A 16,345-nucleotide genomic window follows, 5' to 3' on the forward strand; every position below is an offset into this window, starting at 1 on the left:
CCTCCCCCTGCAGAGCAGGTAGATTCCCTGGGACGGGAGGAGCCCCCTTAGTCTCCTGACTGGCTCTGGCCACTCCATCCAGCCCACACCCACCTGGCTCTGCTCCTGAGGAGGGGAACTGGGCACAGACATTGCCACTAGATCAGTGATGCGATTCCAGTGACTCAGAATCCAGAACTTCTGGGCCTGACTGGGGCCAGTACCTGCCATGTGCATAGAACTCTTGTCTCTGCCTCCTCTCAGTAAACTGACTCAACCAGCAGGAACCATGCAGTCTGCAGACATGCAGAGCCCAGAACTATCAAGGCTTCGAATCTGGTCTCTTTCTTTCTCCTCAGATATTCGTTACCTATTTCTCTTAAAACGCACGTCCATGAGAATAGCCCTCTGAGGTGCCCCTAGCAGCCCAGGCATGGAGGGGGGTCCCCAGGGACCCGAGTCCTCAGGGTCCCCTCTCTGTTTCCCTCAGGCTCCTCCCCATCACGCCTACAGTGGCTGTAGATTGTCTTGACCCTGTGCCTGCCTCTGAGACAGTCGTGTTTGGTGGGTGTCGCCCCCCACCCCCACGAGCCTCCTCTGAGCTGTGGCATGACGGCCACGGAAATCAAAGCACCATTTTTCAGAAAAGCAATGAAATCACGGGATTCTGGCCCCTCTGCTTCAGAAGGGGGAGCAGCAGACTCTACACTACCCCTTTGCTCATGCAACCTGCAAATTTAAAATTCACCCTTTGTTCCGCTGGGGTCTGGGATGACTGCCACCCTCTGGCCTCAGCCAGCCTGGGAGCTGGCTGATGTAGCGGCGCCAGCTCTGGGCAGCTGGCTCTCTTCAAACGGACACTCTTCTTGTGGGAATGTCTCCGTGTCTCTTTCCAGAAGCGCTGCCTCTGCCCAAACCCTGGTTAATGTGCTCCCTGCCCCCTGCTGCCACTCTGCACTCACGCAGGGGTCGTAACTCTGACCAAGGCAGGAATATGTTGCATCTTGTCCCACTGACGTGCGCTGGGACGCGGCCACAGATGGGGATGCTCAGGACGCTTGACCCCAAAGCTGCCCCTGCACATGCTCATGTCTGAGACGTGCCCATTCAATAGGCACGGTCACAGTGTCATCAGCACAGGGGACCGGGGCACAGCTGGGGGCATCCAAGAGCAGAGCAGTGACCTCCTCCTTGGGACACCAGCTGAAACCCGCCACCTGCGCCCCCTCCCGGCCTGACCAGGTGCCACCGCCTCACAGGTTCAGCACAGGAGCCCCTCTCCTGGGAGGGGCGCCGTGCCAAGCCCTTTCCTGGGTGCTTGCTCCCTTTCTGCAGGCCCATCCCGCCCGTCTCCTCCCGTCCCCACACCCACATCCTGCCTGCGAGGGACACAGGCTTCTCAGGGCTGATTCTCGTGTCTTCAGGTCTTGAGCTGTTTTGTTTGTGTCCCTGTCATCTTCTTTGCTGCCTGGGCCCTGCAGACGGGGGAACCAGGATTGCCCTGAGGTCTGCAGGGAAAGGCTGGGTGGTTTCGGGAGCGGACCCCAAATCCCACTTCCGGCTGCTGGGGTTCCAGTGGAGCCAGGTCAGCGGGAGAAGTGGGCTGTTCCGGGCACTGTCGCTGCATTTCCAGATTTCAGCACGACCGCCCCTTGGAAGGAGGAGGAAGTGAGACCAATCGCGTCCTGCCTCACACCTGCCTCTGCGTTGGGCTCTTCCTGTCCCTCTGCATCCTGCAGTGCCCATTGCAGGTTGCTTGGCAGAGCCTGAATGCCTCAGTGAGGCTTGTCACCTGTCTGTGAACATAAATGGAGCAGACGGAGCCCGGGCTTTGGGGTGCACAGTGAGCCATGGCAGGGGCAAGGGCTGCTTCCAGCTGCTCTGCCTGCCACAGCCACCCAGGCTGGGGTGTGGCCATAGTTTGCATGTTCACCACCTCAGAGGACCTGGTGTGTGCTCACACCCCTCTGGCTGCTGGACACTGAGAGATGCCCCAAAGTTTGCACAGTAGACTTGAGAACAGTATGGATGGTAGTGAGGGCCCAACATCCTGGTGGGAAAGTGAGTGCCCTGGGCTCTTGGGGGTGCCTTGCAGGGTCTTGTCTAGAAAAATGAGGCCTTTGCAGACCCACTGTGCAGGAGATAGAGGCACAGCAAATAAGAGCAAAGAATAAGAGTTCAAGGGGTGATGAAGAGAGAGGGGTGCCCCGACTGGGCTGTCCAGTGGGGTCACCCTAACCGCAGAGGGGTCTTACAATGGGCTGCTCTGAACGAAAACACATCAGATTCCAAAGGTTTGGCCTAGAAACAGTAAAAAAAATTACATTAGCAATTTTAAGAGCAAGTTTCTATTTTAACAATATTTAAGATGTATTATGTTAAATAAAATAGTGTTAAAATTAATTTTACCTTTTACCCTTTTAAATGTGGCTACTAGAAAATTTGAAATAATTCAAATTCAAGGGAAAATTTCAGGGTTAACTTAAGTCATTAGACCCCAAATTTTACTTTACCTCTCTTCAAAGAGGCACAAGAAATGGTATTTAGTTATGAAATTGTTACGAGCACTGCCAAGGAAGCTGGTGGTTTGTTGGGCAGCCCATTGCTACTGGTGAGGGGACATGAGGGAGGTGGGGGGCCCCCAGAGCAGAGCAGCCTGGCCGGAGGAGGCGCCCTTAACTCTGTCCTGATGGTTCTGCCATCGGTGGCCACAGACTTATATTTGAGGGACCTGGCTATGTCCCCCATCCCCTGCGTCTGGGACAGTCCCGGTGCCCCCAAGCTCCTTCCTGCCTGGTTGCAGGGAACCTTGGAGCTGGTGCCCCTGGCTCCCTGGAGCTGTGTGTTCCCACCTGTCATCCTTGCATTTATTTTCTAGAACTCTCCAAGTCCCAGAATGACATGACCTCTGACAAGCAACTCCGAGCTGCGGGCTCCGGGCGGTGTGCAGGCCAGACGGACAGACGGAGCCTGTCGGACACTGCCATCAACGTCTCCACCAGGGTACTCCCCGGGGCCGCCTGGCCGCCACAAGCTTGCCTCTAGCCTGTCTTCTCTGTAGATTTACTTTCCCTTTTATAGCAAAATCCAAAGCAGCTGAAAGCCTAAAGATCGAGCCCCGAAGGTCGGGAGGCCTGGCCAAGGGAAGGTCAGAATTTAAGATTGATTTGGGAAACTGTCAGAGCAGGAAAGACCCCAGCTTCCTTTGGAGTCCCTCGGGCTTCTGTGTGTCCTCCTGAGCTCCCCCAATAGCTTCAAGGTCATATCAAAGGTCAAAGGCTCCCTGAGCACCAGATGGACCAAGTTCTTCCCAGGGTCTGTGAAGACCCATCTGGGAAGCGAGAGGCTGTCCTGCTTTCCACTCCCGCAGCCTCGGGCGCCGTGTGTCCTGGTCTCTGACCGAAACTACTGAACTCATAAGTGCTGCATGACACCCCAATTCCTGAGGGAGACTCTGGGTGTCTAGAGCCCCCCTGATGAAGGTGTTTAAGGCGCTGCTTACTCTGGCTTTCCACAAGGGTGAACCAAGCCTGAGTAGCTGCCCTGGGGGTGGGGGTGCGAGAACCAGAACTTAGAATCAGAGAGCCTGGCTTCCAGCCCCACTGCGGTGACCTGGCCTTGCAAGGACTGTCCCCTGGCTGCTGCTTGTCCGTGTGACGGCCTGGCTGGCAGGACGTGACGGGGTCCCTTGTCTGCAAGTGTGGGCTCCGCTCAGGACCCTCCTGCTGGGATGTCCACACTCTCAGGATTTCAAATCCTGCTTTCACCCACCCACCCACTGCCCACAGCTTGGGCATGTCACGGGGTGGAGGGGAATTCCTCAGGAAGCACCTCCACCCTACCCCGTGAAAGGAGAACATAAACTGGTCTGCTGAGGGTTCTTGTAAGGACACCTGCCCCCCATTAAATTATCAAATTAGGGTATCTAAATTGCCAGCATCTCTGTGATGTGCCAGGCTCTGTACTAAAAGCTTCACCTGCACTATCTCCTGCTGTCCTCATAACTGTTAAGCTCGGTATTTGCATTTGGCCTATTTCCCAGGTAGGGAAACTGAGGCGTAGGGAAATCAAGTCAATGCCCCTGGCTCTGTAACGGGAGCGTGGTGGGCAGGCTTGGTTGGGAGGCTGAGCCCTGAAGCCTGGAGTCTCCACTTCACTGTGTCACTGGGGTGTGGTGGAAATGCAGATTTTGCGTGTGTGGCTTTGGGAGGGAGATGCAGAATCTCAAATGCTAAGGGGCTCCTGGGTGGGCAGGGGACACTGAGGCGCGTATGTACCTCTGGGTCAAGCGTCCAGAGTGTGTGAAATGTCCTTGGAAGGTCTCTGACCCTCAGAACTTCAGCACGTCCTTCCCTGGGCTCCCCAGGTCCCCCACGACACCCTCCGGGCAGCCTCCCTGATTCCTAGAGGCACTCACGACCCCCACTCACGACCACTAAGAGCGGTGCCTGCTGGGCCGATGGAGCCAAGGGGGGATGTGAAGAGGAATGGGGAGGGGTGCTTGTGAGAGCCCCGCTGTGTGGGTGCGCTCCCTCTGTCCCCATCACTGCACGTACCTCCAGGACAAGCCTGTAGCTTGGGGTCGCATCGTCTCTGTACCCCACCTGGCATGTTTTGAGGAGTCGTGCAGTGCTGTGTTTATATGGCTATCAAGGCCTGACCTATAAATGCTAAGTAACTGTGGGGTTGGACCCTCAGGAGGACACCTTTAAGCAGGACGTTTGTCAGCCTGCAACCCCTCGGGCCTTGCCGGGGAGCTCGCAAAGTGGCAGGTGCACTTGCACTGGGGCCTTCGTGGCATCTGGCCATGGCTCCCTCATGCGGTGCCCTCTTGCAGGTGGCTGCGGGACGGCACAGCAGCAGCAGGTGAGCTCCTTAGAGCCACATGGTGACCCTGGGAGGTCAGCTGAGGAAGCAGCTCGAGGTGCTGCCAGCTCCCTTCTCTGACCATTGGATCTGAGCCGTGGGTTCTAAAAATGCCTTTGCAAAGACCCTCAGTTTGGGCATTGGGGCCAGACTCTTCCAGAGAATTCTTCCTTTGACATTTCATGGGCATTCCACAGGACTTTATTCTGCTATTTATTAATGTGTGGTTAATCTATGTTACCTATAAACACGCGCACACCTGTTAAGCAGGAAGGAAACAGAAAAAGCTCTTGGAAAGGGCTAGCTCTGAGTCCAGCGCCTGAGAACAGAGGCAGGCAGGGAAACTGTGTCATTGTCAGCCCCTTGTGCTATGCAGTTTGCCCGGGGGCCTGAAACCCAAAAGCAGCTGACCACCGGGGGCCTGGCTCGCCTGCTGCATCTTCTCTCCCTCTCTACTTACTGGTCGCATCTCAGAGGCTGAGTGGAGGAGGAGGCAAGGGCGTTGGGGTCCGGTTGTCCAAACACTAAGGTTGAGGGCAGCTGATCTTTCCAGGGAAGGTGGGAGCAGCCTCTGCTTTTCAGCTGGAATTTAATCTGCTCAGAGGCAGTATTATTGGCCAAACCCTCTAAATCTTTCTCTGACTTGATACCCAAGCCAGTTTTTGCTATAAGGCAACCCTCAGGTGGATTCCAGAGGCAGCGGTGGTGGCTCTTCCTTCTCATTTCCTATGTTCTTTTTCTTTTCTGAGGCCAACAAAACCAGAAAGTCACACAGTGTGGGGGGCCACAGAGTCCATATTGATGAAGGCAAATCCGGTGCTTATTGACCTGTCAGCCTGTAACATTCAACTGAATGACCTCATTCAGGACAAAGCCTTTTCTCTGCAATCTGGCCCAAACTAGTGACTGGAATACAGGGGAAAATGGCCCTTCTCAATCATGGCAGGCTGTCGGGGCCTTGATGTCCAGGAACAGGACGCTGAGACCAAGTCCTCTGGGAAGGCCTCCTTACGGGAAGAGCTAAACACAAAACTTGGAATTGGGCTTAGTCCATTAAACTAGGCATGTTCTTCAGAATGGTATCCACTTCGAATCATTTTAAAATATTTATACTTGCATTTAAGCCCGTTCACGCTTTGCCAGCGTCCTGAAATATTTAAAAGTACAGTGTTCCCTAGTTGCAAGCTGGCCGCGCCATGTGACTGCTGTGATAAAGATCACTCTCTCCGTTCCTTTTCAGAACATTCTGTCATCAATTTTGTTATGAGTCACAAGCCACATTGCCTTCAAGAGGACTAGCTGAATGATTCTGTATGAGCACATAGGAGGCAGCAGGCCTCATATTGCTGTTTGGTTTCATGTCCTCACACACGGTTCCACGTGGAATCTTCCGCGTTTGGCAGGACCCTCCCTGACCTTGCTCCCAAGGTTGAAGGGTTTCTCTTGGTTGCTAGTTCCTCCTCCTGTCTCACAAGTGGACCTTCCTTCCCAGGCGAGCCCCCTGCCACGCACCTCAGCACTTCCCTTCTCGCTCTCCTCTGAGACCATTTCTCTTCAATCTCCCAATAGTCCCCAGTCACAGGGGTTGTGGTAGGATGAGCTGCCGTGGAAGGCAAGATTGCGGGTTTCCATGGGGCTCCCCCGTGGGCAACACTGCACCCCACTTCCCTCCTCCTTCTCCTCTTGTCCATGTTTTCTGAATTGTCACTAGCGTGCAGGCACAGATTTTATTATACAGGCGAGCAACATGTCCTTTTTTAAATTAAGGAAACCAGCGGAGTTCTGGTGGACTGTGTCAAAAGCGACAGCGTGACTGAGGATGCTCCACACCAGCCACTGGTGCTTCCATTGGGGCTGGGGCAAGGCAGGAGTGGACTGCAAGGGTCACAGACATCCTCAGGGACTAGGGCCCTAGAGAGGAAATGCAAACACTGCCACCCTGAAAAGTGAAAACATCTGGGCCATTTCCTGGTGCCTAAGAATAACTAAAAAAATAGGCAAAGTTTAAAGACTCAGCCTGCCACTTCAAATTGGAGAAGGGTGGAGCTATTTAACTGTCCGAAGCCAGCAGTGAGTTGTTCTGCCGTTGTCCTGTTTAGTCATCCACAATACCGTTCCCATATATAAATCAAATGTCAAAATCGCTTTCTCAATCTCTAAGAACGAAGGAAAGAGAAAGGAATGAGAACTTGTGTGCGTGACCTGACACTGCTGGGAGTAGCTGAGATTCTGATAAGGACACCCTGGCAGATAGCAAAGATAAATAACATTCAAAAGAGAAAACAGAAAGACCAGTCAAAACTCAAACACAGATTCATCCGCAGTTGAGAGTTGAAAGGTTGCAAATTCAAACGATAGAAAGCTTTTTAACTCTCGAAATACCCAAAACTTGGAAACAGCCCTAAAGAGAATAGGGCAAAGTAACTGCTCCCATAGGCAGCTGTCAGCAAAAAATAAAATAAAATAACAAAAATCAGCAGCTTCTGGAGTCTTCCCCATCAAGCTGTGCTGATGACACCGTCCATCAGAACTGCGTTGGTTTCCTTAATTTAAAAAAGGACGTTGCTCTCCTGTATAATAAAATCTGTGCCTGCACGCTAGTGACAATTCAGAAAACATGGACAGGAGGAGGGAAGTGGGGTGCAGTGTTGCCCACGGGGGAGCCCCATGGAGACCCCGCAATCTTGCCTTCCACGGCAGCTCATCCTACCACAACCCCTGTGACTGGCTTGAAATTTTTCACATTTGTAAATGCATTTTGCTGTTTCTAATGGCTACATTTGAGGGCTGTAATTTGTGTTGCCAAGTTGCCCTCCGCTAGGTGACTCAGTTTATACCGCCAGAAGCGGAGCAGCCCCTTTCCAGCTTTCCCGCCAGCCCTGAACGTTACACGTTCTTTTTTGCTGTGCTGATTTGACAGGCGGTTTAAAAAGCTTGCATCAGCTCTCATTTCAGACGAGCGGGTGGTGCTCGCTTCTCCTTTGGGAGCACTCTCCATTCTTGAATTCCCCTCTTCCTCCCTGGCCTTTCAGTCCTCTGTCTCCTCCACTGTCCGGACAATCTCACTCCGCACTGTGTGCTCTTCAACTTGTGCCTGGTTCTCTGCTGGTCTCTTGAGGGTCTGTGGCTCACACCTACCTCTGGTGCAGGAGCACCCTCCGGACCTGACCAGAGCACTGTCGCTCGACCCGGGTCTCTGCCCAGCCACCCTCTCACCCCCACTCAGCTCACACTCCCACTGAGACCCCCGGGCGCTGCCATCAGTCTGAGCTGTGCCTCTCCTCTTTGACTTGCTGGATCTCTGTATGATGGAGTGTCCGTCTCCTAATTGGTAGCAGATTCTCCAGAGCTCTTCCTCCCCTTCCCTCCTCCACCCTCAGCACTCTCTCCCTTGCTGCTCTCATCTCCCCAGCCCAGCACCTAGAGTGGCAGGCAACGAGAGTGTTGCTTGACAAATACCTGGTGGAACTGAGTTGATGTTCTAGGGATGAACACGTAAGATAATTTAGAGGTAACCAGTTCTTTCACTTTTCCTCTAATATTCTTGGTTTTTTTATTCCTGGAAATCAGGACGAGAGGACTATTCTTGAGTTTCCAAATTCTGCAACCCAACATCAAAACCTAAGGTCTCGATTTGCAAACTTTGTGTTATTAACTGGAAAGAAATTTTCTATTGTGTTTATCGATCTAGAATAGCATTGTCCAGCAGAATTTTCTAGCTACTGCCACACATAGCTACTGAACACTTGGAATTAACTATATTTGTTTTTAATAAATTGCAATTTAAATTGAAATAGCCCCACGAGGTTAACGGGTACCATATTGGGAAGTACAGCTGTAAACACTATAGAAGTACCAACTACTAACAGAATTTGTATAAAATTTAGGCACATATTTTGATTTTATTCCTTTTCTCATGTGTACATTAGAACTAAAATTCTGCCTACCAGGCTAAATATTACATTTTATATGATGAAATGCCAGCATCATTATCAAACTCAAAATACAGACTTCAATTTCTTTAAGATTTTACTAATCTGTAGGTAACCTTCCCCCTCCCGCCCCATCACTGCTCATGAAATACATTTGATGGTGTCTGCCTCGGGATACCACTAGTGTGTGTATGTGCACGCGCAATTATCCAAAAGGAGTGTGCCCAGCATCCAAGAGCCTGTACATTGGTGCCACCAGGTCACACAGGGATGCAGGCCATGTTTGTCAAAGTCACCACACTTGAACACAGTCATGCTGGAATGCAGACTATATTATTAACTCTGTATTTCCTTTTACAGAAGGTTAGTGCACCAGCCATTCTGCAGCCTGTCAATCCAGAGAGTCCCAAACGCCCTACCAGCCCTGTTTTGAAGCCAGAGGATCTCTCATCCAGTCCAGTGTCCAACACTTTATTCTCAGGAGGCTTGAGACATGTGAGTCTCACCTAATGCTTTTGATATACAATGTGTGGTTGGTATCATGACATCGAATTGGATGGGTGGGCAAGGGTGGCATAGATTGAAAACTGGGGGATCTGGCTATACTTTGATGGTGGTCTCTTTCTAATATATCTTATCATGAATGTTTTCATGTAACATTAATAGCAATTAACTATAAAATAATGGTATCTTTGGATGAGAAACTTTTAATTTTGAAATTTCTCTTTTATGGTTATTTAGTGTTCTGTGTACTCATAACTCATGAAAGTAGTTGTCTGTTTCTTCTTCAGAAGCTTTATAAAAATTTGGCTTTTATGTGTAGGTCTATGTTCCAGCTCATTAATTTTGGGGGAAATGGTATAAGGTAGTGGCTAAGGTTTAGTTTTTTCCATATGGATACCCATATTCATTTTTCCATTGAATTTGGTGTCTTTATTGGAAATAAAATGATTACAACTCAAAGATGGGGTCTTTTTCTGGGTGCGTGGTTCTGCTCTGCAGATCTGTCTATCCTATGCCACACTGTTTTGATTACTGTAGCTTTGTAGGAAGTCTTAAAATCAGATAATGTAAGTCCTTTAACTTTGCTCTATTTGTCAAGATTCTTTGTGATGTTTTAAACATAGTGTTTGTTTATAGGCAGGTCTCTTTATTCATTCGTTCGTTTATTCAATAACATTAAATGAATGACTACTCTATGCCTAAAATTGTGATACGTGGTATGCGATAGAGCCTTGGATGGGGGGACACGGTTTTTTAATTAGAGTCTTTAACTAAATTCAATGACTTAGACAATCACAACAACTGTGAACTTCAGAGTGACTGACAAGGCCATGAGCATCAGCATTATTCTTTTGATGTCATGAGATTTCTCTGAGTATCAAATGAATGTCCAGATTCCATGGAGTAGATATAGTGGATGAGGACTCAGCTTCTAGAAACCAGCCTCTTGGTTCATGTTCCAGTTTCATTAGCAGCAAGTTGTTGACCCTTTCTGTGCTTTGGGGTGGTTGTGTTTTTATGGAAAATGATGAACTCTCCCTCCCTTGACATGAATGTCCACTGGTACTTCTAAAACTTGTGTCAGAAGCAGTCAAACATGTGCTTTGGAGGAAAACTAATACCCTAACTCATGACCCCCTATATGCAGCCACCTTCGTTGGCTCCTGCAGGTGATCCCACTGCCTTGCGCCCCCTCCACCTGAAATATGGGGTCCTGCAGCACTGGCATCACCTGGGAGCTTATCAGAAAGTGTGACCCTCTGGCCCCATCCCAGACCTACTGGGTCAGAATCTGAAATTTAACAAGAGCCTTGGGAGATACACAACACAGTGACATTTGGGAAACACTGATTGAGCCTTAGCTGTTTCACACTTGAGTAAAGTAGGCCATTTGCTGAAGATTCTTTAATAATCTAGGATTGTGCTGTCTGATAGTTAATTTTGTCTGATTTTTTTTTTTAGATTTATTTATTTATGCATACAAGCACTGGAGTACAGGCCAGAGGTGCAGGGGGTGAGAGGATTCACCAGAGACAGAGTAGGGAGCAGAACAGGTGGATCCACTGAAATACACTGCTGAGGGGAGCAGTGGGCAGAAAGGAGAGGTCTGTCGTGCCATGTGGGTAGCTCCCTGGCCAGTGATCAATCTCAGGCTGTAGTGGTGACAGTGCTGAGACTCAACCCCTAGATCACCAGGGAGGCCAAATTTTGTCTGATTTTTAAATGTGGCCACTGGAGAAATAGATTCCGTGTTTGGCTCACATTCTATTTCTCTCGGATGGCTGTGGTCTGGATCTGTGATTGTGAGTTACAGAGCAGCTGCTGCTCTCTGGACAGCATCTGAAATGTGTCCTGTGCCTCTGTGGTCCTTCCTGGGAAGACTCCTGTTTTTGTTCAGTTCTCAAACAGGTCTGTGCACCCAAACTGGTCAAGTGTCAGGATTCCGTTCTTAAAGGCAAATGTGGGTCACACAGCCCTCTAGAGGCTGGGGACTGGGGGGTGGGTGCAACTTATAACACTCTGCTGAGAGTAGCCATCTCCCTGAACACAGTGGACTGTAGCCTAGCCTGATCACCGAGGGCCTGCCCCCGCCTCCTTGGGGGCCATTTCGTTCAGGAGACCATGGTTGAAGTTCTGGGATGGTCCCGCCAGGCAAGCTCAGTGGGCTCGAGGCAGAAGGTGTTGTTTATACCTGAAAAGGGTTTATAAGGTGAAAGCACTGAGGGCGAGGGAGGGGGTTGAGGGCCACTCCAAAACATTCTCTCCTAGGGCTGAACCCTGTGATGGCTGAGATACAGGGAGAATTTAGGAGTGGCCTTTGGGAGGCTTTTCCAAGGTTTACCCAGAGTTTGCCCCTCCCCCAGGTGACGCAAGGACCCAGGAATCCATCCAGTAGGATCCTTTAGGAGGCTGGTCTGGGAGGATGAGGCTCAGCCTTCCAAGAAAGCCCATCCCCGGGGCAGTTTTCCCAGAGCTGCCCAGGGTCGCCACAAGATGAAACACCAAATTCCTTCATGTTGTGTGTGCCTAGAAACCATCACAGTGAAGGACATGGGTTTAGATCCACTGACAGTTGTTGGAGAGCCCTGGCCCACTGACCCCGATCCTCAGCCTCATCCACTGGCCTGCCCCTGCCTGCACGCCCTCGGCCTCGCAGGCACAGGCTCCCTGGGGCATTGCCGCCGCCCCACTCCAGGCTCCTGCATGCCCTTCCTTCAAGCCTTTGCTCTAAGGTCACCTTCTCAAGAGGTCTGCCCTCTGCCCTCTGCCCCCCCACCACCTCCCCTGCTATGTTTACCCATATGCTTATCACAGCTCTGAGATTGGCTTATCTATTGTTTATTATCTATTGTAGTTTCTCAGTGCCCAGAGCAGTGCCTGACACAGAAATAACACTCAGTAAATGCTTATGGAATTACTGCATAAATCCTTTATTGAAGTCCTACTATGTGCTCACTACTGGGCTGGGTGCTTCACTTCTTCATCGTTGGCACCACCTTGGCAGGTACATGTGATTATCCCATTTAACAAAGGGGGAGACTGCGATTCACAGAGGTGAAGTGGCTTGTTCAGGTCACGTGTTGCTACAGGATCTTGATTAAACCCAGGTGTCCCGGGAGTCCAAGCAGCAAGTCCAAACCCAGGTGTCCCGGGAGTCTCTGCACTGTGCCAGTGGGTTTACTGAACTCTTAACTGAGAGGTCTTCCTGACCCCACCCTTGGGTCAGCTTCACCCACTCGGGACAGACCCACCTGGAAAACCTTTAAGAGTTGGGATGGAGAAGTCCAGGAGTGATGGAATTGGGGTGGGGTGGAGTTGTGGGATGGTGGAGTTGTGGGATGGTAGAGCTGGAGCGTGATGGAGTTGGGGGATGGTAGAGTTGGGGGTGACAGAGTGGGAGGATGATGGAGTTGGAAGATGATGGAGTTAGGGCATGGTAGAGTTGGGGGTGATAGAGTTTGGGGTGACGGTTTGAAGGTGGGTGTGTGTTCATTTCATTCACTTTACCTTTATTAAGATAGCTCCTCCAACCACTGTGCAGATTCCAGAAGGCTCTCTATTCTCCCTTCTTCTAAAGTCTCCTCAGATTTGTGCCCTTAAAATCCATCATCCTGATATCAACTATTAATGTGTGTTTAACCCCAACCAGTTCTCTTAAGACTGACACAGAGGAGATTAAACCCACCAAGCTAAGAACTGGTTATTGTTTCTTGCCCAGAGATTAGCCTCCTCAAGTAAGGGACAGTTACCTTCTCTGAAAAACAGAAAGTTGGGCTAGACAAGGCTTACTAAGTCTCTACTTGTTACAAAAGGAGAATTACAAATGGGCAATAAATAGGGAGAAACACTCAGCCTTCCAAGTTGCTCCATCAGCGCAACATTGAATCAAGCACAATTTAGGGCATTTTAACAAATTAAAAAAAATGGCCATTAAAAAATGATGTGAGGGGCCTCCCTGGTGGCGCAGTGGTTGAACGCTGGGTTGCGAAGCTGCCCGCAGCCACTGCAGCGCCGGTTTGATCCCCAGCTGCTGGCAAGGGTCCCACATGGTGCGCAGACCTCTCCTGCCGCCCACTGCTCCCCTCAGCAGTGTACTTCGTCAGTCTGCCTGTTCTGCTTCCCGCTCTGTCTCTGGTGAATCCTCTCACCCTCCCGTGCTTCTGACTGTACCTAGTGCTTGTATAAATAAATAAATAAATATTAAAAAAAAAAAAGGTGTGAGGCTGCAGGCGCCTTATAGATAAAACATAAATGCACAGTGTGGGACTTTGGAGTAGACTTTAGGTCACTTTTTTTTTTTAAAAGATGTATTTATTTACGCATACAAGAACTGGGGTGTAGGCCAGAGGTGCTGGGGTGAGAGGATGCACCAGAGATAGAGTGGAGAGCAGAGCAGGTGGATCTGTTAGGGGGAAAGGCTGTCCTGAGCTAATCCCATGCAGGCTTTGTGGACCCCACCCCCACTCCAGACCAAAGCCATCAGGACATTGGGAAAGACAAATCCCGTCACCACCAAAGGGAGGGTGGCTGGGACCTGAGAGTGGAGTTAAGCAGCCAGGTTTGGTATAAAAACCAAACGTGTGGGCCCAATGAGATACACTGCTGAGGGGAGCAGTGGGCGAGACAGGAGAGGTCTGCTGTGCCCTGTTTGTCAGCTCCCTGGTCGGGGATCGAACTCAGGCTGCAGTAGCTGGTGATGGTTTGATAGTGCTGAGGCTTTAACCCCCACACCAGCAGGGAGGCCCCTTTGGGTCACTTCTAAGTAAGGACTGCCTTAAATGTCACATGCCCACCACACAGACTGCACTGAGTTTTGAAAAGCCTCCCTGCCCCCCCAAGACTCCCAAACAATGCTGGCTGCAGGGATTTTGTTGTTGTTGTTGTTGTTGAGCGTTCTATTGAGCCATTACCTACCCACATGAATACATTTTTACTGAAAATTGGAGTCAAAATAAGGATGAATATATTATGGCCTCTGTCCAGAGGAACATGAGGAGTATCAGAGTGAACTAAAACCACGCCTGGTGCATAGATGAATTTTTAACAAGGTAATGCCCAGGGGAATTAGTGACAGAAGAACATGTGAATTTGTGAGCAGCGTCATTTTAGTTACATAAACTGCAAACCAAGCAGAACTAACCACTGTAGGGGGTGAGGAGTGGGGAGGCACATGTAATAAGGCCATAAGGAGAAGCAAGGATGATTAACAGAAAATGTTGAAACAGCAAGTTTCCTCAGGGGTGAGAATGAGAGGGGATTAAATGGGGGGGCGGGGGTTGGGCACTTTGAGGTGCTGTTGTGTTATTTTACTGAAGCTGAGTGGTAGACGTTGGATCTTCACTCTACAATCATTACTGTGCCAACCCTCTACTGTGCTTTTAAAATATATTACATATTTAACAGTAGAAAATGGGGAAAAGGAGAAAGAAATGCCTTGCTCAGCTTACAAAGGGCACCATGCAGCTGTATTTTTGGAAGGTTAATGATGAACTTACATGTTAGGCAGGGCTCAAAGTCCTACACATGTTATGAAGTCTCTTACCAAGCCCACAAAATTGATCCCATTTTACAGAAGAGAAAACGAGGCGCAGGAGAACTAGAATGTTGCTAAAGCCCACACAGCCACAAGGTGTCGGGCGGGGCTGGGAGGCTGTACCCGCACCCCACTCCCAACCCCCAGCCTCTTAGCTGCACTGCAGGGACACCCGCACCCTCCCCCCAAAGGCTCCTAGGGACCAGGATGATGTTTATGGCTATAACTGTGGGTCCACCCGACTCTTCACTTTCTTCCTTTGTCAAATAGAAGAAATTCTGGGTTCCTGTTCTGGTAAGATAACTTTGTGACCTTCAGAGAACGCCACTGGCAGGAAGGCTCCAGGCTGCTTTCAGTAGTTTCTCTTTGCTTTTGCTGAGATTTGCTTTTCTTTCCAACACAGACAGCACCACCAGCCCTACTAAGAGTCAGACTGAGTTCTGAGCTGCTTCAGGAAACCTGCCAGGGCAGTGGTGGTTGGGTCAAGGGCTATCGCAGAAGGAATGTGCTGGGCCCAAGGATGCACTCCCTGCCCTTCCATTATCTGAAGGTGCACCTTCCTGGCGGAGCGGACATTGCAGTGGAATTACTCAGAGACGTGACTGTACGTTCCTGGCCCAAGGAACTAGCCCAGGTCCACGTCCAGTGCTGCTTCTGACTTGCTGAGCAGGTTTCGTATGGATCCCAACCTGCCTTGACCTCTGCTTATCTTAGAAAATGAACACTGAGTAATCCTAGTGCATCCTGGTGCTTCGCCATCATGTCAGATGAGCCGGCGTAACCGCCTCTGCACAGCTGTGCACACAGTGTGCAGACCTGGTGTCTGATATGAGTGTGTGGGGGTCACTATTACTCTACTGTGGGGGCACCCCACAGAGCCAGCAGTCCTCCTGGGGTATCTCTGGGCAGCTCAGTTTCCGGCACCCACAACAGTCATTGTTTTTAAACCTCTTTGCAAAGCTTCCCTCCCTCTTCCTCCTCATTCTCAGTAAATACATCTTTCCTCCAACTGTAACGAAAAATAAATCAGCTTGGATGCCCTAATCCTCTGCTACCAAAATTGACAGCCCCATATCTGCACCCAATCTACTCTCCTTTCCCTGCCAAGTAGAAGAAGCTCCCATAATACCTTGGGTCTGGTTTTCATTTCAGACACGCGAAGAGATTTAAACACCATCCATTGCTGTCTTTGCACACTGTGCATGCGTCATTTCATTCTCTCCTCGCCATACCCCTTGAGACCAATGTTAAACTTTCCCTTCAGATTTTGACACGACTTCTGAGTGGCAGAAGCAGCATGTGAGTCCAACTCCGTCGGCTCCCCAGGCAGGCACCTGGCCCCCCAGTGCTGCTCTCCACGTGGCTATCCCTGCCCGTGTAAGAGATATCTTTGCAAAACTGCACAGGAAATGACCCGTTTCACCCCCAGTGATTTGTGGTACAGAATGAGGTTGTGCAAACTTTATTGCTAGGCAACAGCCATATCTGGCAAGACAGGACCTTCCGAGGAGCCCCCCTCACCCTAGGACAG

At 50.3% G+C, this 16,345-nt stretch overlaps 1 protein-coding gene across 1 annotated transcript in view; it reads left to right on the forward strand.

Annotated features, from left to right (window-relative positions):
- The window catches only part of SYTL3 (synaptotagmin like 3), a gene marked incomplete at its 3' end in the record, with an annotated part of 58,483 nt that overhangs the window by 28,378 nt on the left and 13,760 nt on the right, over positions 1 to 16,345 (forward strand). The window contains exons 7-8 of the mRNA XM_084228294.1: positions 2,858 to 2,982; positions 9,138 to 9,272. Of these exons, the coding sequence (XP_084084420.1) occupies positions 2,858 to 2,982; positions 9,138 to 9,272 (260 nt within the window). The remainder of the gene's footprint in view (positions 1 to 2,857; positions 2,983 to 9,137; positions 9,273 to 16,345) is intronic.

This window comes from Talpa europaea (assembly GCF_964194135.1).
Source record: "Talpa europaea genome assembly, chromosome: 2".
In the NCBI taxonomy this organism is placed as follows: Eukaryota; Metazoa; Chordata; class Mammalia; order Eulipotyphla; family Talpidae; genus Talpa; species Talpa europaea.